The sequence below is a fragment of the Mixophyes fleayi genome, chromosome 3, assembly GCF_038048845.1.
Source record: "Mixophyes fleayi isolate aMixFle1 chromosome 3, aMixFle1.hap1, whole genome shotgun sequence".
Classification (NCBI taxonomy): Eukaryota; Metazoa; Chordata; class Amphibia; order Anura; family Limnodynastidae; genus Mixophyes; species Mixophyes fleayi.
In genome coordinates this window covers 116,781,319-116,804,852 of record NC_134404.1, presented here as the reverse complement: position 1 = coordinate 116,804,852, position 23,534 = coordinate 116,781,319, and the positions used below count along the sequence as shown (strand labels likewise).

The 23,534-nt window shown below is 43.7% G+C and overlaps 2 protein-coding genes across 13 annotated transcripts in view; one reads left to right on the top strand and one right to left on the bottom strand.

The window, feature by feature from the left end:
* The window catches only part of LOC142143933 (uncharacterized), a 454,648-nt gene that overhangs the window by 417,513 nt on the left and 13,601 nt on the right, over nt 1-23,534 (bottom strand). For 3 of the 5 annotated variants that reach the window (XR_012689609.1, XR_012689610.1, XR_012689611.1), the window contains exon 2: nt 9,455-9,585. The exons of 1 other annotated variant lie outside the window; for it this stretch is intronic. Coding sequence is in view for 1 of the 4 variants with exons in the window: in XM_075202225.1 (XP_075058326.1) it covers nt 9,455-9,585; nt 14,040-14,131 (223 nt within the window). In the remaining 3 variants the exon portion in view is untranslated. Of the gene's footprint in view, nt 1-9,454; nt 9,586-14,039; nt 14,663-23,534 lie in introns of those variants that run through there. One more of the 5 variants, XM_075202225.1, reaches the window with a different exon arrangement.
* Nucleotides 3,946-23,534, top strand: part of LOC142143931 (voltage-dependent calcium channel subunit alpha-2/delta-4-like) — a 56,110-nt gene continuing 36,521 nt past the window's right edge. For 3 of the 8 annotated variants that reach the window (XR_012689608.1, XM_075202213.1, XM_075202214.1), the window contains exon 1: nt 3,946-4,173. Coding sequence is in view for 2 of the 8 variants with exons in the window: in XM_075202213.1 (XP_075058314.1) it covers nt 3,964-4,173 (210 nt within the window). In the remaining 6 variants the exon portion in view is untranslated. Of the gene's footprint in view, nt 4,174-13,365; nt 13,468-20,737; nt 21,251-23,534 lie in introns of those variants that run through there. The other 5 variants (XM_075202221.1, XM_075202215.1, XM_075202224.1 and 2 more) reach the window with 3 other exon arrangements.

Genomic DNA, 23,534 nt, shown 5'->3' with positions numbered 1-23,534 from the left:
CATTTCACATGACTTGTCCCATTTTTTTTTATTTCCCATAGAGATGTTGAATTTTTCAGTGGCCTAGTGGTCAGCACTTTAACTCCTGACCCCAGTGCTGTGAGAGCAAAGTCCCTCATTATTGTTTCATATGTGTGGAGTTTGCCGCCTTGCTCCATATTTGCATGTCTTGTCTACCACACTACCCAAACATACTACTGGGCGGGTAATTTTTTTTTTGTACAAATTACCAGTAGTATTTTAGTTATTGTTGGTCAATTTATGTCAGCAAACTCACATGGGGCTGGTCATGATGTCAATTAGTTCTCTATTTTCAGGACCACTGAATTAGTGTATGGATGTCAAAATATTAGAACGTGGAGTATACTTTGGAAATCACCCTTTGTTGGGACTACCTCACAGTCTAAAATTGACTAAATAGGCAGGTAAATAAAGATGGATTAGCTATATCTAGTACACTCTGTAATCTGTTTGCATCTTATGCGAGTGTAAAAAAATTAGTCTATACACTAAGGTGTTTGCAATTTCAAACCTGCCTTTAAAATTGTTGACGAATAATGAGAACACATCTGCCACTACTAAATGTTTATAAGGTTACACCAGCAAGTTATAGCACACGGGTCAAGAGTTAGAATGGCTGATTTCCAAACCCACCCTTAATGGTCAGATTTTTCACAATAAAACATTTTGGTCAGTAAATTGTCAGCAGACGACAGGAGGCAAAGCATTTTGGGTGCACTGGAAGGGGCATGTCCTTTAGAGTGTGCTTGCACATTGTTATCTACTTGTTATAATTTTTTATTTTTTTTTTATAACTTTTTTAAAAAAAAATTATAATTTGGGAATAATGGGGAAATAACAATGCCCTTAGAAGCACAGGACACAGCACCACTGGACTGAACAGGACACAGCACAGGACCCAGCAGCACCACTGAACTCAGAAGGACAGAGCACAGGACACAGTACCACTGGACTGAGCACAGCACAGCACAGCACAGGATATAGCAGGGCAGAGGACCACCTAACACAACCTCCCTCTACGCTGATCAATGCCTGAGTGAAGATGGCGGCGGCCAGCGGGGAATTTATAGAATCCGAGTATCGCGAGATCCGACAACGGGATTATGACTCGAAGACTCGCTTTCAGTTTTGCAATTGGCGGGAATACCCGGATCTGTCTCGGATCCGGCTCGGATCGGCAAGGTTCGGGTGGGCTCGGATTTCAGATATCCGAGCCCGCTCATCCCTAGTTAAAACCACTTGAGTTTGTGAGGTTATTGGAGGTCCCCTAGGCTTCCCCAGTGTGTTAACATGCAGTAAATGCAAATCAATATAGTAGGCATGCTGTGTGATCTACCTGACAGGCCAGAACTATGTGTAAAAAAAAATCTGCTTTTTTTTCACAGTTTGACATGTGGTCAGCCCTAAACTACAGATGCAGTCTTTAGCCTCAAAACTATAGGGTAATAAAACCTGTGGTTTGGACCTAAAAACCACATACAATCTGTGCTGGTTTGCAACATACAAAACCAACTCTTTTTAAATTTTTCCCCATTGAGAAGTTTTATAGCAAGTCATCAATAGCTGTAATGATAAAAACATGACTTAAAATGTAAGAGTAAATTATCACTACCTTTTTCATTTAAAAATATACTTTTCTGATATTTATGCAAAAGGTGGACAACATCCAGGAATCATGTGTTTAGACACGTACACATCTGTATCTGCAAAGGTTGCAGGCTGTTTTTCAAAGTACAAGTTGGGTAATATTTGTTATCAAAGTCTGATGACCTTTTCCTAAGAATTTTGTTTTTGTTTTTTTTACAAAATACATTCATTATTGCCTGGAAATCACATGCCCACAGTTTACTAAGCAGCAGTGTCGGACTGGGGCATGAAGGGCCCACCGGGGAACTGCAATGCTAGGGGCCCACCAGAGGGGGTGTGGCCAGTCATCATAGAGGCGAGACTAGACGCTAGAGGGGGAGTGGTCAGCCCACGAAGGACAGCTAGCACCATAGTGTAGTATATAAAGAATGCAGTGTGTGTATAAAGAGTACACAGTCTGACCTGCCCCTTAGATTGGGCAGAACAGTCACCATAAATCGGTATTGTCCCACTAGACCAGGCTTGGCTAACCTGTGGCACTCCAGGTGTTGTGAAACTACAAGCCCCAGCATGCTTTGCCAATATATAGCAGCTTATTGCTGGAAGGGTGTGCTGAGACTTGTAGTTTCACAACACCTGGAGTGCCACAGGTTAGCCAAGCCTGCACTAGACTCAGAATTTTTGACAGACTGTCCTACCTGTTGTTGTCACTTTTACCACCTGCAGCTGCTGGTTTCTTTAGTTGCTGCTTGTCTGGATCTTGGAATGTTGAGGGCCCTATTTGGAAAAAATAATGGGTACATTTAGAAGATTCCAACCAGCCCTGGCATTAAATCAATAGGACCAACAATTAATACTTAGGCCTTCCTCCAGCCACAACATTAAAGTTATAGTATTCCCATTTAATAAACCTATTTCCCTCCCCCCAGACAGCCCCTGCAATAAATCGCATTTATGTATAATACGTATAATAAATATACCTATTTCCCGCAACCGTCACTGCCATTAAATAATTCATATTCACATTTAATTAAAAGCCCCCAAACCACCCCATCTTAAATTAAATTGTCCCACCTTCACCCTACAAAGAAAATAGCACCCATTATTTAGCTACCACCTACCACACACACATTACATTGCCACAAGCCCGCTGTGCCATCACACACACATTACTGTGCCCCTTAATCACCATGCTGGGCCTCCTTATGATCAGACTGCGCCCTCCATGCTGTTTTTGCCCCCCCTTCATCACCCTGTGTCATGCTGCTTTTGTTTCCCCCTTCTCCTGGCCCCCCTTAACTCTGCCATCATGCTCCCCCTTCACTCTGCCTTCATGCTCCCCCTCCACTCTGCCTTCATGCTCCCCCTCCACTCTGCCTTCATGCTCCCCCTCCACTCTGCCTTCATGCTCCCCCTCCACTCTGCCTTCATGCTCCCCCTCCACTCTGCCTTCATGCTCCCCCTCCACTCTGCCTTCATGCTCCCCCTCCACTCTGCCATCATGCTCCCCCTCCACTCTGCCATCATGCTCCCCCTTCATGCTCCCCCTTCACGCTCCCCCTCCACTCTGCCATCATGCTCCCCCTTCACTCTGCCTTCATGCTCTCCCATCATGCTCCCCCTTCATGCTCTGCCATCATGCTCCCCCTCCACTCTGCCATCATGCTCCCCCTTCACTCTGCCATCATGCTCTCCCATCATGCTCCCCCTTCATGCTCTGCCATCATGCTCCCCCTCCACTCTGCCTTCATGCTCTGCCTTCATGCTCCCCCTCCACTCTGCCATCATACTCTGCCTTCATGCTCCCCCTTCATGCTCCCCCTTCATGCTACCCCTCCACTCTGTCTTCATGCTCTGCCTTCATGCTCCCCCTTCATTCTGCCTTCATACTCTGCCATCATGCTCCCCCTCCACTCTGCCTTCATGCTCCCCCTTCATGCTCTGCCATCATGCTCCCCCTTCATGCTCCCCCTTCATGCTCCCCCTTCATGCTCCCCCTTCATGCTCCCCCTTCACGCTCTGCCTTCATGCTCTGCCTTCATGCTCTCTTCTTTCTTCCATTCCCTCACTTACCTTTTCTATCTGATTCTTTATTCTCTTCTGTCTTCTGTCTTCTGTCTTCTGTCTGCGGCGCTCCTCACTGAATGTCGGGCGTGATGACGTCACGCCCGGCATTCAGTGCGCACGGAGCCAGCGCCGCAGACACGCAAGGTTTTTTTTGTTTTTTTTTGGTCTTCAGTTACTCGCTCCCCCACCAACGAAGAGGGGAGCGATCAGGGTCGGGGCCTACCGGGGGATAGACCGGTCCCCCGGCGGGCCAGTCCGACGCTGCTAAGCAGTTCTCTCTAGCCAGGGATGACATTGGTAGGAATGGGTCTCCTGCTTATTCTAATCCTCTCTTCGTGCGCTCTATTAAGTTCTGCTAGTCAGGCTCCAACTGTCGACGCAGATTGTGATGATCTCAATATTTTTGAGGCAACAGACGAGGCACTTAGGTCCTACAACAATGCAAAAGCAGAAGGAAATCAATTTGTTCTCTACAGAATAACAGATGCCAAAATAAAGGTAGGTGTAAAGTAGGATTTCCATACTTTTTGGCTCCCCTTAATATTCCATGGCCCAAGCTCTTACCAAGACCAGTTTGTTTGTTTTTTTGTAATTAGTAAAAGTTTTGTGCTATTAGGCCTGATTCATTAAGGAAAGTAAAGCAAAAAAAAAAGAGTAACTTTGCACCTTGGCAAACCATGTTGCATTGGAGGGAGGAGGTAAAATTAATGGCAGATTTATAGCTGGGGTAGGGCATGTCCTAGATCAACTTTAAATTTAAGTGTACAAATAAAGCTATCAAGTATTTGTGTGCTACATGAAAAAGCAGCCAGTGTTTCCTTATGTGCAAAATAATAAACTAATTTGAACCCCTTGCATTGTAATATGGAATATGTCCAGGAGAAAACATACTCAATTTTATTGGCTTACATTCCTTAATGAATCAGGCCCATTGTGTTTAGAAATATTTTTGTCATGTTGTTTTGTTGTAATAAGAAATTGAGAATTTCTAATGATATTCTATAGGAGATAAGTGCAAGCCTTAATAAATGGTTAATTCTAGACAAAATACTCATTGTAGTATGACCAGATCCAAGAGGTAATTTATCGACTGAACAAACAGTTTTCCTACAGCACATTTCATTGATGCACCTATACATCTGCCTTGCCCCCCATAAAAACACTCTGTGTCTACTTTGGTGACCTTGCAGGTCTGGCTGAAAATGTGCATGAGGAAAAGATTAAAAATGTCTCTTCATATCCAGCCTACAATCATTTACCAACCTCTTCATTAATTTCAACTTTTAAAATACTGCTCTTTCCAGCCTAATTAATGCTCTAAATCAGGGTTTCCCAAGCCCAGTCCTCAGGGCTCCCCAACAGTGCAGGTTTTCCATATCTCCTTGCTGGAGCACAGGTGTATTTATTACTGACTGACACATTGTAACAGATCCACAGATGGTCTTAATTATGTCAGATGTGATCCAGAAAACCTGCACTGTTGGGGAGCCCTGATGACTGGGTTTGGGAAACCCTGCTCTAAATCATACTTGCCAACTCTCCCGGAAAGTCCCCGGGCTCCCGGGGGAGATGGCATTTCTCCCGCATCCCGGATTTCACCGAGAATCGCGTCATTTGACGCGATTCTCGGTGAATCACGCCATTTTGGAGGGCGGGAGGGGGCGGGACGAGGCCAATCGCGTCATTTTGGCCCCGCCCCCCCGCGACGCAAATTACGTTTTTGCAGGGGGCCTCATCTTGCCCCCTCCCTCCCTCCAGTCTCGCCCCCTCTCCGGGAGTTGGCAACTATGCTCTAAATGAATCATGATAGTGTAACTATCTTTACTAAATATGTCAGATTGTTGTGTCTTTTATTTATATTGAAAGAAATGCGCTTTCCAGTACACGTAGCAGGTGCAAAAGGTGCCTCATGGATAGTATAGGCCAAGAGCCGATCTCTGACCACACAAGTGTAAAAGAAAGACAAGGCCCCTTTGAAAGATAAAAAATGGTCTCTGCCCACCTCCCTCCCACTAAACAGTTAACATTTCCACAAATACACCACATCCACTCCACCCTTTGAAACTATCTAACATAAAAACATTTAAAATGTCCTGCATAACAAGATCTTATTACTGCATGGGGCTTAAGTGAGGTGGACAACTGTGCCTAGCCTGCATTTAGTTAGAAATACTCCCAATCCACTCAGCTCCTCCCTAAAAACATGAAAAATGTTTCACGTCTCGCAGTAGCAACGATTTTGACACTCTAATTCAATGTGCTTCACATAAAACTGGGAACATTCGCTCAGAAATAGGCGTATAACGAGAGGAAATGTCAGTTTTGTTGCAGGCCTGCATTTTTTGAAGGATAAAAATGTTGACCTTGTATAACTAATGAGATGAAGAGATGTGGGTTTTTTTGGGGAGTCTATAACATATGTCTTGTTAACTGTGCAATGTAATTGAAGGTAACTGTATAATCTATCATAGATATTTTACCACACAGTGGGAGATTTTTAAAGCTATACTCAGATGATCACCTTTATGTGTAAAATGCTGTACTGAAGATGGAAATCGGATTTCCTGTATTAAATTAGTAAGGTGCAATGTTCTGAAATCTGTTGGTCATTGTATAGAATGTATATTGGACTGCTGAGAGAACATAGTAATTAACCAATTTTAACAAAAATGTCCTTATGAACTCCAATTGTAGGCACAGTTGCCCAATGGATCTAATAAAAAATTACTGATTAATCTCACTATCCTGTGTACATGCCGTCACTCCACCCATACTTCTCCTACACCTACATCCTTGAGGGGAAAAAAAAAACATTTTGGCATTTTCAAGTCAACTTATATTTTGTAAACGGTAGAGTCCAGTACAGATATATTTGAGCATTGGCACATTTATGTCATATATACAGAGATAGATACAGACTGAACATTTGTTCCAATAACCATTTCAGTGCTGCACATGTCTCTGGTTTCATTCTAGCTGAAGATCGGGGAAGGTATTTATCAAAAGACCTTAAACATTCTGTACCCCATATCAGTCACTTACAGTTAGTGCAGGCAGATATTTCTGTCATTGAAATACAATGTACATAAACATATAGATTCTGCTCCGCCAACTAGATGCTCAGGTTAGTTCCAATCGTTCTTAAATGACACACAAGATTTTACACTGTTTAGCTTCATTTAGAAACCTAAAGGAGTATTTCTTCTCCTATCCGTCACATATAGAAGTCAGCGGCTGTTACAAGTCAAAAAGCTCAAATAGCAAAGCTGAGTATTGTTCTGCAAACTAGAAGTAACATTTCTGGCCATGTTTCTATGTTTGACTCCTACAATTTTTATAAAGTATATACATAAAATCATTAAATGCTCTGAAGCCTACTCTATTCAGACAAAATTGTGACAAAATAAGCCCGACCCTCTGACTAGTGCAAACCACGCCCCAACTCACACCACAACCACCCAACCATGCCCATTTTTCAGTGGGGGCCCGCCTACTTCCTCATGAGCCCGGCTCCTTATAGGGTCTGCAAATCAGAACTGTTCTGGATGGTTTAGAGCTACGATCCACTTTATAGATTCACCCTGATGCCAAGTGAAGAATTTTTAGCTGCCAAATAGTTTTGTAAACAGCTTTCAGCCCAAGATTGGGACAGACAACCTGCCACATAGATATGGGGGAGAAACACATCCATTTAGGGCAGTAATACACTATATATAAATATCCTACTATGGATTTACTCGCTAGCAAATAAAATCCCTTAGATACGAGTGGAACAATTGTGCTGATTACAGATCAATCTGAGGCTGCGCAGTTCAGCGTCACAATCTGCAGGAATTACCAGGAAATACAATGTGTGTACACAAACCCCCAACAGCTAGCAACCTGCTATAATGTTCAGTTATATATATATATATATATATATATATATATATATATATATATATATTTATATTCCAGAAAGTCTCTGCCTGTGCAGGGTAATTAAGAAAACAGCCTTTGAGTTGATTTATAAATATATGTGTGAACTAAATATTTCTGCACATTTGTGGCTATTTATAGGTCCTAGGCGGCTTTACAGTAACATACATTTTTTTTTCCTTTGACTTGTTGTCAGATCTCAAAATGATTATATCACACACATAGCGCCCAACATTTAGACATGTAAAACAAAAACTGTCCTGTGTCAGACCAAACTATCCACCTGTGGGAAAAGCCAAAGCCGTCACCCACAGGCGGTCTCTGTGACTACGACCAGAATAACCAGTTTCTGTCTATTTTTCTGCAAAAGGGACATTTTACTATAATTTGTTTTTTAAGAGTTATTACTGCAACATTCTCTCCCATGATATTTACTTTGTTATACCAGATCACGGTATGTCTCGGACATAGGGATGCTCCAACTCTCCCTGAATGTCATGGAGACTCCTGAATTCTGGCTAGGTCTCCCGGACTCCCGGGAGAGCAGGCAAGTCTCCCGCATCCTGCCCATTGGGAGCCAAAATGATGATTTCATTGCGGGGACGGGGCAGAAATGACAAGATTCCCCCCCCCCCCTTCCGTCCTCCCCAGGGTCTCCCGGATGCCAATAACAGAAAGTTGTCTAAGATGGGATGCCCTCTTAGATGGTTTTCCATATAAGTCACTTTACAGCATATTAATGGTGCACATAGAATCACGTTCTGTATAACAAGTACATATAATGACAGTATACTAAATCACGGCAGCTGTATAATCTTATTTACTGATATATCTCTCTATCCATTCCCTCCCTATGCGTTTTGCTGGCAGCCCCTCCCTAATGCCGGTGGCAGAATATGCAAATGAGAGAGAGAGAGGTGCCATAAACATTCTTGCAGTGTAAAAAAGGAAGATGGCCGCTGTAGGGATAATTATATTATTTTATCAGCTTAGTATCTCATTGGTTTCACCCATCTCTAATGTTTAAGATTGTCAGGTCAGCCGTGTACAACAAAACACGCATGAAATGCACACACTTCACGGCTTTTATTACACGTATTTCAGACGCACGCTGTAGAGATACAACGGCTACAATGCCAGCGCGCAGAGTGCGTCACAGCAACCGGTGTCTGCAATTCATGTGTGTCCTGACAGCCCTTCTCCTTCCACCAACAATGCGTTTATGTCACCTGAATTAGTTGTTACTGACCGGTCAATTTACTAAGACATGGTGATAGTACTGGATGTGCTATCGCGGCTTATCGCCATCATAGAAAACCACCTATCGCCGCAATTTATCAATGAGAGTTTGCTGGACATGTGCGCGGTACTGGGCGGGAGCAGTGAGGCTGAACTTACCGATCTCCCGGTATCGAGGGTGATAACACTTTGCATGGAGAGAGTTATCGCAGGAGACACCAGGTGAATGTGATTACTGGCTGGAGTTACCTCCGGCCATAACTAGCATTAACCCCTTAATAGATGGGGCAAAGTAAAAAAGAACAGTTTGATAAATAGACCCTAAGTGACAGTGAGGAAGTCAGTCTGCAGTAATCTGCTGTCTATGTGACTAAGAGGCGTCTGAGATTAAGGGGATACTTCAGTCTGTTATGTTTAACTCAAAAAAACGACATTTATAAGCAAAGAATTAAAAATGTAGAACAAGAATCAGTTTAGATTACTTTAAATGCATACGTGGCTCGGTATAAGCTCAGATCAGGGGGTACTTTGAATAAACTTACACACTATGGGGTAATTAGTATTAACAATCACACTTTAGGTGACGTCTGTGTTAAAAACAGAGGTTGAGAAAGTGACTTACAGGATCCCTGCGCCCATCTGCAGGAGAACGGTCTGGCTGGTTCCCGCATCCTGCTGTAACGCACGCAGAGCGCTGGGAGTACCCGCTTCACATCGGTCAGTCTGTGCAGAGTAGCGCTGGCTGGAGGCTGACTGGAGACAAGAGACACACACACAGACGGTCAGCAGGCTCTATACATGTATGTGCACACGCAGTAGACGCCTAGTACCTGACTGCTCCACCCCCCAGTGACAGCTAATTTGCCCCTGGTGAAAAATGCCACGAAACTCACCCAACAAGTGTCAGCTGCCTAATTCCTGTTTTTGACGCTTTTGTCTCTAAAACCAAGACCTGCCAAACTGTGTATTTTGGAACTATAAGTCCCAGCATGTCCATCCAAATGCCAGATGGGCATGCTGGAACTTGTAGTTATCTGTCCTGTAGGAAATAACGCTCATGCTGTTAGAAATGTAGTGTTTGTGTTTGATGATGTTTTGCTCTGTAAATAAGCCAAGGAGTCACTATTTTAGCATTCTTCATAGCTGACAGCAACCTGGGGACTTCATCTGTAAGACATTTGGGTGTGGTCGGTGTTATTAATGTTAAGGCGAAGTCGTGAGTGGCCCAGCTCAGATTTTGCAGCTTTAATTTAGAGTCGAGCCAAGACACTCCCCTTCCCAACTCTAAATCTGTCCGCATTTTTAGTATAACTTTTGGGTGGAAATTAACTGCTGAAATCTAAGAAACACACTGTTGCTGCCATTTGACAGACTGTTAAAGACAACTTCTCAGTAGAAGCCTCTGCTACCATGGAAACAGTCAGTGTAGTCCACAGTTTGTTTCTGTGTCTACAGATGTGTCAGTCCTTATCCAACCTATCTGTCAAATGGCTGCAACAGTGTGTTTCTGAGTTGTCTGTGTTTTAAGCAGGCAATTTCAGGCATAAGTCCCAATTTAATTACCAGGCGTTATTATTGTAAGTTGTAGCACCCGGCATAATGCTGTTAGTTACTCCATATCATTTCTCAGTTACTCTTTAAGGACGTAGCGGAATACTGTAGTGTACGTGTAGACAGTACTGCTGCATTTGTGGTGATACATTTTAATTTTTCTTCAGAGTGTGTGCACACGGGTATTGTCAGTGCAACACGTGTTTTTACAGCCCGGTAACCATTCTTCAGGCTGAAGAGAACAGACCTGTACACAAGCATTTTCCGACAAGCTTCTCGTCTCATTTAAATCATATTCCTGCTTAGAGAAAACCGCTCCATTAGAACGAGGACAATAAAAACAGCTTTGTCTTCTTCTACCAACACAAGCTAACGAGCGTCCCTCTCCCCTGTCCCATTCTATAGTAATCAACACATAATTCACAAAGCTTAAATAAGACACTGTGGGTCATGACCACAGAGTACAAGACGACATCTACAAAACTAAAATATTACAAACAGGAAAACTCGACCGGCTCCTACTCAGCTTGTGACTCCTTCCAGTGGGTTTAGAGTACACACAGATATTCCGTCTATCAATTTACTGGGAAATGGGAAATTGATACACAACATTCCTATGGATATTGATTTAACTCACAATATATAAGGTGATAGACAATAAAGGTCTAGTGCATTCATCACGTGATTCATCCTAAACTCCTGCACAAGATGCTGTAATATAAGTTATGGTCACAAATCTGGGGATTATCCGGCAGATTGTACAGACCCAATCATAGGCAAACCGAGGGGGGGGGGGGGGGTTTCCTAGTGCCTGAAAACCCCTCTCCAAGCCTAAGGCAAGGCAATGTATAATTGAGGTGGCTGGACCTTGCTCCCGCTTCACCCGGCTCTGCTTGAAAAGGGAGAGCTGCGTGCACCTAACAGTAGTACACGCAGCATTGCCCATGTATATTATGGGGATAGGAAGAGTTGGGGAGCAGCCAAGCACTGTCTAAAATTATAGCCACGCCCCCATTCATGCTGGTCACGCCCACTGGCGGCGTGGTGTGGAAACCCCCCCTCTACAAATCCTGCCAATCACTAGTGTGCTGTGATATAATGAACGTCTGAGCAGTTGTGTGTAGTTTATGGTGTGTGTGTACCATAGGCAGGTGCGGGCTGGGAGAGGGAAGCCCGGGGGGCACACAGGCGGCCGCATCACATGTGACGAGGCCTCTGACACAATCGGTAACGGCTAAAATAAGCCCCACGCCGGCTCACACCCACTGTTTGGCAGAGAGTTGATTTTTTTCTGCAGCGTCTCTGTCTGTTTAGGTATAAGATATATATAGATTTCGCCATATATTATACATAGAACGAAGCGTCACATTTCATCAGATAAGAAAAGAAAAATGTAGACAACAAAAAAAAGTAGAATTTGTCCCAAAACTTCAGATAAAGGAAAAGAAGCACCGATGGGGGGAATTCAATTGGCCGCGCACTATTACTGATAGTACGGTAAGTTTAACGCAGGTTTCTACTCGCGGGTCTCAGTGCTGCGAGCAAAAATCAGCGTTGAAACTACCGTACTAATGGTAATAATATGCACAATCATCATAGTATCGGTATAGTGTGCAAAACGCGTTACTTTCACGAGTGACGCGGCCAAGTGAAGTCCCCCCATAGTGTAATAAATTTGGCACCACCAAACGATAATCAGATTAAAAGCAACGGACACTATTTATAATGATCTCCTTATGTCTCTCTGTTGATAACCTCTTTAGAGAACAGATTTGTCTTTGTCTGTTTCTAAAATTATTCACAGTGAGTTGTGAATCGGTGAAAAAAAGGAGCTGTTGGCAGATTCAATTGAACTTTGCAGAACTAAAAATTGGACGTGTTATCCCAGAGCGTGGTCAGTGGGAATTAGAATATCAATAGAGGATTTAGTCCTAAAACTGAGTCAAAATAAATCTAAAAAAAATTCCTTCTTTTTTTAATGTGACAAAATTAAAAATACCTGAATTTACCTGGCAGCTAGCACAATTGTTTAATACTTATCAATGAAATCAGCCGTCCTTTTCAATTAAAGCCGTTTCCCTTAGTTGTAATCTTAGAGAAGTAGTGAATCTGCTGTTCGGTGCAACTCTTGTTCTAAGATTATAGAGCCTATATCTGCAGAGATGATGATCTGTTAGTGTTAGCATTAGTATTATTAGTGTTATTGTGGCGATTAATTGATTTTCAGCTGTTTTCGCCATTTTGAGAACTGCTAAGCTGCCATCTTTCAGTTACATTTTGCATTAATTTATACAGAACTCTTTCTTTTCCCAGTAAACATGACACATGTTACTATGATACCTACATAGGTGATGGAATACAGACCGGGAGACCTGAGATGGACAGGACTTTGGAATACTAGTTAATAGAAAGCAGAGTACTGCCTGTAATTGCAGCTGTGGCCACCACGGGCACCCTTCACAGCAGCACAGTGCCAAGCAGCAGCTGCAAAAAAATTTCAGGATGCATAAAAAGGGAGGTAGGTGCGAAGGTGGGGCTGGATTCATCTGCGTATGCAGTGTGAACACAACTTCACACACGTAACTTGTACTCCTGCGTGTCTGTATACAGATACAAGCGGATCTCAAGATATGTTTTAATTTGAATCTTAAGAAAGATGAATTAGGACAATGTGTTACCAATAAGTCACTAATTAGACAGTTTCAGGGTACCGTTTTGGGCACCTCAATGTGAGAAGGAGATAAGGAAACCTGAAATGTTAATACATAAAGGGAAAGGAAGAGTTAAATTATAAACAGGTTAGAACAACTGGGGTTGTTTATTTTGGACAAAAGACACCTTAGAGGTGACCTAAATAGATGTAGACATATTAATTGAGGCCAATCCAAAGTTTTGTCTAATGAACTTTTCATACCAAGGTCCATGCAGAAGAAAGATGCTTCCACTACCAGCGTTGGAAAGGGTTCTTTACTGTAAGGGAAGTGAAGCTGTGGATTTTTTATTACATGAGGCAGTGATGGCAACTTCGCAACCAGAATGAAAAATGGATCGGAAGTGGTGTCTGTACTTAGTAGAGGACATTATGTGAGTGATTGATCCGGGGACTTTATCAGATTGCCATGTTTTTTGGGGGAGGGGGTCCACATACTTATCTTTGATAAATAAGCCCCTAAATTATCAACTGTCACAGTGGGGATTTTGTCTCCATCCGCAAAATTATATTCCACGAGAGGGTGAACGCAATAGACCTGCGTCTTATTACAACCTTACAGTAACGGACGTGTCGGGTCTATTTATCATTACAACCCCAAAAATATTGCCAGCGTGTGCATGTCTGAGCCAGCATGCCTTTCAATGGAACAAAATATTAAATAGAGTATAAAAATAGATTGTATTATACTAAAGATAAAACAATTCAGAAAATAAAACCTTTTTTTAATGCTTTTGTTCTGTTACTTCCATCCTCACATGGCGGTAACAGAACAGGTGTCACGACTGTACAAATACCGCCGCAAATCGTGCTGAATAGGCTTCCCGGGTTCTTGTATTGGTCGAAGCGAAAACAAAACCCATCAACCGCAGTAACACCTGTACCTGGTATTAGGTCTCGGCCCCCTGCGTAGCCTCATTATACAGATACCCACACAGGGACTCACCCTCTGCTGCTCCTGCGTCCTCTGGGAAACCTTCTCTGCGTTCTCCTCCGCAGCGGCAGGAGATCAGCGTCCTCCCCTCTCACCCGGATCATACAGGCTGCTGATTCCAGGTCACCCAGGGACCTGTGTTGGTTTAGGGGCTCAGAGTTACCAGGCTCCCATTGCCCTGGATGTCATGTGCTGGGGGTCTCGCTGCCCACTCCCCACAGCGCAGCTCATCTCATGAGGGCAGAGGTGACCTACATTATGCAGCGACCTACAGGCATGAAACCAATTAGTAATGTACTTGCGCACACACAGCGGGCAACCGAAACCAAAGCACTTACAGCTTCTCCCTGTCACATATATTCTTCTTCTCTCTCTGTCTCTCTCCCTCCTGCTCTCTGTCTCTCCTTATCTGTCTCTCTCGCTCCCCTCTCTCTCCTGCTCTCTGTCTCTCTCTCTGTCTCTCTCTCTCCTGCTCTCCATCTCTCCTTCTCTGTCTCTCTCCTTCTCTCTCTGTCTCTCTCTCTGCATCTCTCCCTCCTGCTCTCTGTCTCTCCTTCTCTGTCTCTCTCGCTCCCCTCTCTCTCCTGCTCTCTGTCTCTCCTCTGCCTCTCTCCTTCTCTCTGTCTCTCATTGTCTCTATCTCTCCTTCTCTTTCTCCTTCTCTCTCTCTGTCTATCTTTCTCTCCTGCTCTCTGTATCTCTCTCCTTCTTTCTTTCTCTCTCTCTCCTTCACTCTCTCGCTCTCCTTCTCTCTCACTCTCCTTCTCTATCTCTTTCTCTCTGTCTCTCTCTCCCGCTCTCTGTCTCTCTCTCCTTCTTTCTTTCTCTTTCTCTCTCCTTCACTCTCTCGCTCTCCTTCTCTCTCTCGCTCTCCTTCTCTCTCTCGCTCTCCTTCTCTCTCTCTCTCTCTCCTTCACTCTCTCGCTCTCCTTCTCTCTGTCTCTCCTTCACTCTCTCGCTCTCCTTCTCTCTCACTCTCCTCCTCTCTCTCTTTCTCTCTGTCTCTCTCTCCCGCTCTCTGTCTCTCTCTCTCCTTCTCTCTCTCTCTCTCTCTCTCTCTCTCTCTCTATATATATATATATATATATCTATATAAAGATACACAAGCATTTATAGAAATTCTTCTTAAATCTGTGCCCCAGAGAGAAGGGGATTCTCCTGTCCCCCAATACCCCCCCCCCTCCCTCCCCGTGTCCATATTACTCCCAGGATTGCACTGTACAGGTAAATTGGTGTCAGTTAATCATAGTTGAACTGTACATTGTTTATCTTTATTTTGTGTCGTACTGTTTGTTGGTTCTGAACCTCACAGTATCCTGAGATCATTTAATGACTCAGATATTCAGCGTCTTCCAAAGCTGCTTTCTGTGTGTCACGCTGTGCGCTAACGTCATGTCTGTATGACCACAGGTGACGATTGTCATAACACCCGACTGCTGAAAGACCAAATTTATTAAACTTGTGTAGTCGTGGAAGCTGATGCCCACACATGTATGTGGATGACACATGGTGGCAGAGTGGTCAGCATTGTGACCTCACAGCACTGGGGTCATGAGGTCGATTCCTGACCATGGTCATATCTGTGTGGAGTTTGTATGTTCTCCCCGTGTTTGTGTGTTTCCTCGCACTCTGGTAGGTTAATGGGCCTGAGTCAGTGTTTACTTATTGGAAGATAATTTAGACTGTAAGCTCTTATGGGGCAGGGACTGATGTGAGTGATTATGTATACTCTGTACAGTGCAATAATAATAATAATAATTGCCAGCTGATCCTAATGTCCTGGAGCGGTACAGGGTATTACCATTCTTTCCTTATTATCTAGGCTCTAACAATTATCAACAAGGGGTCTTTAAAATAAAGCTATAACCGAGTTCGGTGCTCATATCATTCCTGATAATGGGGTTGTCGCACTCTCTCCGGCCGGCAGAATCATTACCTCCGACGGCGCACTTAGAGCGGACGTTGGTAACGTTGGGATTTATAACTTTATCATAATAAAACCAGGTTCTGAGCTCTGGATAGGGAAGCAAATGTGAGGTTCTAGGTGGTCCAAGGATATAAATCAATATATTCACTTCCTGCATGGAAAGTGATTAACCATAATAAGAGTAATTTATATAGCGCCTACATATTGCGCAGCGCTGTACAGAGAATATGTAACCATTCGCATCAGTCCGATCCCCAGTGGAGCTTACAATCTATATTCCCCACCACACGCACACTAGGGTTAAACTATCTCTGTGCAACGCTGCAGAACGCAGATCACTTTATAAACGCTGTATTGTACTTGGATGTGTATTATTTATCACAATGAATCCATTTACAACAGGTAATACAAATAACATAGAAAATCCACTTGAAACTTGCCCATGGAGCTTGCAATCTACATGCGCCAACATTCTTTACTGAGCCAAGGGTAAAACTGCTATATTAGGTCAGTAGGCACAAAACATGGCGACCGCTTTATAACACAGCTGCTGGGACAAATGTTACACATACGGCATATTATAAGCTTAAAAAGTTGCGTTATTTTCTAGGATTCCGCGTTACTAATCTGCTTATTCCAATACAACATTTCTGGGGTAATCTAGTAAAGTGGGGCGGACGAGAAGTTAACTGTCGCGTTACTGGGGGGAATTGTCGCTGTAAATAAAATAAGCAAATAAGAATTGCTCGGCTGTGTGACGGACAGCCAGACGCTGACTATATCTTACAGCATCGTGACCTTCTCTGTGTCCTGGTAACACAGAGCCATGAATAAGTTGATTATAAAACAAGTGTCGTTCTCTCTGAGAATGTTAGAAAATGTATATATTTTTTTATACTGAAAGTAGTAGATCCTTGGATCCGACGCCCAGGTAGATGTGGCAGAAATACCACCGGGAAAGAAATTAGACGTCATAAACACAGTAATAATTACATCTAATCTGCCGTTAAACAAATGATGGTGACTATTTATCAAAAGGAGTTAACCCCTGCGAAAAACAGGATTCTCCCTATTTGCCAAACCCCCACAACTACCGTCGCTCTCCTCTGATCACTAACGCCGTTCCAATGCTTATTACAATAAATCATTTTTCCTTTCTGTTTTTCCTTAATTCATTTTTTTTTTTTTTTTTAATTTCAATATTATTTTTTGACAAGTGTCTGGAACAGGTGACCCCAAGTCTGGGCTTCCAGGTCCTAGCTGGCTCAGGCACGCGCAGAGGGTCCCAGGAAGGGCTGGGCAAACGGCGAGACTCCTCTTCCCGCTGCCAACCAGTGGCGGCGAGGAGCGGAGGAAGAAAGAGATTACTGAGCACCAATCGAAAATCATATTAATGTTATAAACAGACCTCCATGTCTATAGGGTACAAATGGTGCCACAGTCATACACTGCAAACATATGTGTATTGTTCTGCTCTGAAAAAGAATCTTGGAACATTGATGGGTGTTTGTAGGGCGATACCGTCCAGATTCCTAGGCTGAGAACTGAAATTAGATTGCTAGCTTTGTAGGGCAGCCAATGACAATGTGAGATCAGCATGAATGAAATGAAAGTCGTTTAGCTGAACGTACACAGAACACGCACATTTGCACACTCACACATTACATGCACAGATTGTGGATTTACATAATAAAACCTTTGCAGTAAGATTTACCTGTACTGATGTCTGTGCCGCGCAGCTGGGGATCCCTGGCCGGGGTACGGCTGTGCCCTGTGTGATTCTGACAGTTTTTGAATGTGAGGATCTTGGATTGTGTGAAGGAATTGGATTGGGCGCTCAGACTACCCTCTGCCAACGCTGGTTTAATTTCCTGCTGGGGGCATAATCTCTTGGCGAAATACGGCTCAAGTCTTAATCTGTGCTTCTCATTTCACATGGTGGCGGTGGGGGGGATTTAGCACATTGAACCCCTAATCTATGAGAGGAAAGGTGCTGGCACTCTGTAACCCATTCACTGCCAACCTAATGTACAGATGTCTGTGTATTAGGAGGAGGGGGGAGGTCAGTGTGTCCTGATGTCTGTGTATTAGTAGGAGGGGGGAGGTCAGTGTGTCCTGATGTCTGTGTATTAGGAGGAGGGGCGAGGTCAGTGTGTCCTGATGTCTGTATTAGGAGGAGGGGAGAGGTCAGTGTGTCCTGATGTCTGTGTATTAGGAGGAGGGGGGAGGTCAGTGTACCTCTCTATATGACCGACTGTCCAATGCACAATATCCAGGAGTCTATTATTTCAGCTGACAATAGAGTGATGATCTGGTGACCTCTTTTTTTGACATTTCTTCTTGTGTTATCCAAACAATCCTTTCTGTGGCCCCATCGTCTCCCAGTTGATAATCCTCTCATCCATCCCCTGTTGGGGCCCCTGAAGGCTCTGTATTTGAACCTCTGTTTTTCTCTCTTTACACCTCTTCTCTCTGCACCTTATCCGCTGCTTCATCCTCTATGCAGACGACATCCACCTACCTGTCCTCCCATGTGTCCCTTTTATCCATATTTATGTGTCCAGCTGCTCCACCATTTCCACCATGATACATAGAGTTCCCCATGTCGCTGTCTTGGTGTCATCCTTGACTCGGCCTCCAGCTTTAAGCCTCATATTCAGTCCCTGTTTATGTCCCGTCATCAATCTGGATGTTACCAAAACCCTTTTCCATTTTCCTATTATCTCCCGCCTGGACTACTGCAACCTCCTCCTGTCCGGCGTTGCCCCCATCTGTCACTGCAGCCACCTTAGCTGCTTAGATGCTGTGAGCCTCCTCTTCCTCCTGTGTTGCTGTACATCCACTGGAAGTCTCTGCAGATCCCTACTCTCTCCCCGTAACCTTCAATCCACCTACAGCAGGTCAACCTCAGCTTCAAAGCCTTGACCAACTGCTCCCGTCCATACACATCTGACCTCTCACCTGTCCAGCCCCGCACAGGTTGTAGCTCCTCAAACATAAGCAGTGATAACAAGGCTCCTTATAAATATGGGGGAGGGTGCGTACAGTGTGCTGTATGGGGTGACTGGTCAATATATTAGGCTAACAGTCACATGTAGTCATCATCAGACCACACTGTATCAGGGCCCTAGGTCTCTGTTTATTCTGCCTAATTGATGTAATCTGCCTTCTATCAGGCATCTTTATTTTCCTTGGGGTTACTCCGTGGCCAGTCAAAGCAGAGAAACTTATTTCTAGAGTTTTCTGGTAGTGGAATAAGTACTTGTAATCTTGGAGTTCCCGTAGAGCGTTGGGACCTCATCATGACCTGAGTTAGAGTTCTGTAGAGTCCCTTCAGATCAGGAGTGATGTTGGAATTGGGGTGATGTCCTACAGGGTCGACAACTCAACTTCAGTCTACAAAATGTCCAAGTGACCATTGAAATTCAGGTTTTATGTCATATTATCCATAAAGAGAGCTAGTTCTATTTCATATCTGATACAGATAATTGTCTAGAGGGAGATTGGTTCTAGGAGATTTGCCCCGATGTGTCATACTGGTGTCTAGGAGGACGGGGTAGCTGTGTGATGTACGGGTTATGGCTTGTATGACACAACGGTATGAATGAGAAAACGATAAATGTGTAGCGGACTCATTATGTGTTGAACAGTTTACCAAACATATGAATGAATCACTATAGATAGGATCTAGAAAACGTTTCTCGTCCTCTCTGTCCGCCAGCCTGGTTATATGTCATCGCTTCATGCCAATAAAGACAATATCATCATCAGCTATTTATATAGCGCCACTAATTCTGCAGTGCTGTACAGAGAACTCACATCAGTCCCTGCCCCATAGGAGCTTACAGTCTAAATGTCCTAACATATACACAGAGATAGAGAGAGAGAGAGTAGGGCAATATGATAGCAGCCAATTAGTATATTTTTGGAAGGAAACTGGAGCACCCGAAGGAAACCTACGCAAACACAGGGAGAACATACAAACTCTACACAAATAAGGTCACGTTCGGGAATCAAGCTCATGATCCCAGAAGTGCTAACCACTGAGCCACTGTGCTGCCTAAATGATGTAATATCCCCATCCTCTGTCTTCCCACTCTCATCATCATCCTTTTCTTATCACCCACTCTCGTTTCCCACTTCTTCTGTTTATTAAATTTTTTTCCCCCTGTTCTTAAAATGTTTCAAATTATGTGAAGATAAATCCTGGCTTTGACGATGGTTTTGGATATGACAGTCCGGTATATGGCCGGGGTAATGTGAGATGAGGATTATGGAGGTAATCTGAGGTTACTGATTTGATCTCTTGTCCGCTCTGACATATTTGGGGTTTTCTTCCATCCACGTGGAGGTATTGATCATTTGCACAGCTGAAGCCTGTGATTTGGGGTGCAAGCCTCTGCTGATTGGTGTTTGAGGTAGTTGAGTTTCACGACAGGGAAGTTTCATACTTCGGGAAATTCCTTCCTAATCTGTTTTGTTCTTACACCCGAGAGGGTTCTTGATGATCATTAGATCATTGCTCCAGGGGTGGAGCATCTGCAAGCGCAACACCTCCAGACTGGCGTATCTGCGGCAACTTCCATCGCTAACTATAGAGCGGTTGTGTGAATACGGCCCAATTCCTACCCTCTCTCAGAGTTCGCCCCTTAATAAATAGATCCCAAGTTGTCTGAACATAGTTTCAAAAGGAGCCCAAAAAGACAACACATAAATTTGCTTTTAAAAGAATTCTAATAAATAAACAATAAATAAATATATTAATATAAAACATCAATGAAATATATGTAACACCCCCCTAGTGGTGTTTTAGTTAAACCTCTACCTCAGTGAATTCAGGAGGGGTCACCTAGAGGGTAAGCTAATAGTTTATGAAAAGTTACATAAACAGGTTACCATGGGGATAACCCAGCCCAGCCTGGAGACTGAGGGAGAGGAAGGAGGGGCTGTCAGCAAGGGGGAATAGGAACTGAGAAGGGAGAGAGAAGAGGAGAGTTGTAGCTGGGGACCTGGGGTGGAAGCTCCCAGGCTCCCCCAGCATTGCCTGGAAGTCTGAGCATGGTGACTGAGCCAGGGCAAGGAATGTGTGCACTGGATGAGGGGGAGAACTCCATGCCACTATAGAGAACCCAAGAGAGAGGGGGACACTTTGCATGGAAGAGGCCCTGGAGTGAGGGCTGCTACAAGAGGCATGGTAGCTGTAGTGTCAGATCCTGAGGCTGAGAGTACACAGAGTGACGTGTCAGAGCACAGGAGACATCATCCCCGCAGAGGAGGGATGAGCTGCAGTTGAGAGGTACACAGAGTGTGTCAGAGCTGCATGGAGGAGAGGCTGTCTGCCTATTAGCATCCATGCATGTGCCCCTGCAGAAAGGGTGATCTGCAGTGAGTATGGAGTGCAAGAGACATGTAAATTATGTTATTTAACATCTGGATAACATTAAGAACTGTGCAGGAGGAGTGATAAGATATTTGCAACCATATTCGTATTGCTCATTAAGAACTGTGCTGGAGAGAGTAAGGAGATGTATATATTCTGCAACCATTATGATTATCGTGCTGGAGGAAGAGTGTAAATAAAAGTTCAGTTTGTTATAGAGATGGTCTGGCGCCCAAATTATTGTGACTTCTATTACACTGCACCAAAGTGACATTACCTGTGTCCCACTAACTACAAAGAAACACCTGCATGTGCAGGGACCCCCTGATCATTTACACCCATGCCCATCAGCTAGCCAGGGCTTGAGAAGGAGGTGCACTGTGTACCCTTTGCACCCCACACTACACACAGTGACAGGGGGTTACATAATGGCGCCCAACGTGGGGCTCAAGCACAACAGATGGAGAAAGTGCTTGCAGGACACAGGGACTGAGTGCAGTGTGCCCAGCCGGAGTAACACCCTTGGGACACCATGTCTGACCGTCTCTAGGTGCCCAGGAGACCAAGGGTAATGAGGATGTTAGATCTGAAATTCTGACCCAAGTCTGCCTGTGGTGTCAAGTATATCTGGAAGCGCTTCAATCAGCTGGAGAGAATTGACACAGACCAAGTTCTGTATACAAGGAATATTCTCTAGTTTATTGATACAAAGATACAGGTTTTTATAGGCTACTGTATAAATGAATCCTACGTCATATGCATACAATAGTTTATACCACTAGTTTATGAGAAGCGCTACTGATTAACTTTCTCACGTATTCTTGAGGTGTTTACTTTTCTCCCCCTTCTAAGGACAGATGAGCCTATTATTTCTTATCTCAAGGGGAGTTGGAGATATGCTATGTGTAACACCATGGATACAGCTCCCATACTACCAGCTGGATATGAAGCTCATTATTGTTTTCATAACTGGTTACATTCTTCAGGTGTTCCCTATTAGTTCAACTTCAAGGCCATAGGCTCACATATTGCAAAACTGCAAGTTAACAGAAAAATGAATAATCTCTTCTAGCAAATAATATTTCTATACAAGTTACAATAAAATGGCTGAACAAAGGCCTTATGAGGCCTTAACAAAAAATCATATTTAACATTTCCCATCTTTTATTCAATTTTCGACCCTTTCTCCTCCTACCTACCTAATCCTATCTATAGAACCACATTCTTAATAAGCAGGTACTTATACACATGTAGGAGGCCACATGCATAGAGTTGGTCCCCTTAGGAATCTGTCAACTCATCCCCCACTAATAAGCCTGTGATCCTCCCTGTCCTAACTTGATTTATGAGGAGATGCATTTTGGCAAATGTCCATGTCTAGAAAAGATGGTTTCTTAAAAGATGGTTTCTTAAAAGATAGTTAATGAGTCTATAGTAGTTCTGCAGGCCTTGCATGTCCTTTGTTCAATCTTTAGTAGTTTCTTGTTGCAAACTCTGCAGTTCTTTGGCTTTGCTAGTCCAAATAATTCATGACACTCATAGTCTGGTCAGGTTTCAGAAGTAATTTCTGTGATCATCAGAGGTTCGGGATTTTCAGTGGTTCCCTTTTTGGAGAGACAACAATCAAGTGTCAGTAACTTCTTAATCAGCCATATATTTAGTTTCATTATCACCTATACGATCAACAGGATTGCAAAACCATTTGCTACTAATGCCAATATTTCCAATATCCAACATGAATCATTACTGACAACTTTACCAATGAGGTTATGCATCTGCACAAAGACATTTTCAGAGTTTACTCTACTATGAGTGCAAATTGTTGAGCACTCCTTCCCATATGTTTCTCACAGTGGCATAGGCAATATGTCACTTAACTGTCTGTTTCATACTGGGTTAGGGAGGCCTTAATCCCTACTTCAGTCACAATTATTCTGGCAAGACATATCAATACAATGAGACAGTCATTTCTATTTATCAGAACAAGACTCCCCTGATTTGAAGACTTTGCAGTGTTATGCGTGAATCCAGGTGTCTCTTTCCTGTACTTTCACTGCCATGGGAGTCGTTAACAGGACTTGATAAGGACCCTTGTATCTGGGTTCAAGACTTCTCCTGATGTGCTTTCTCACGACCACCCAGCCCCCCAGGGTGCAGTTTATGGGTACCTGTATCAAAATTAGGGTTTGCAATGGAGGAG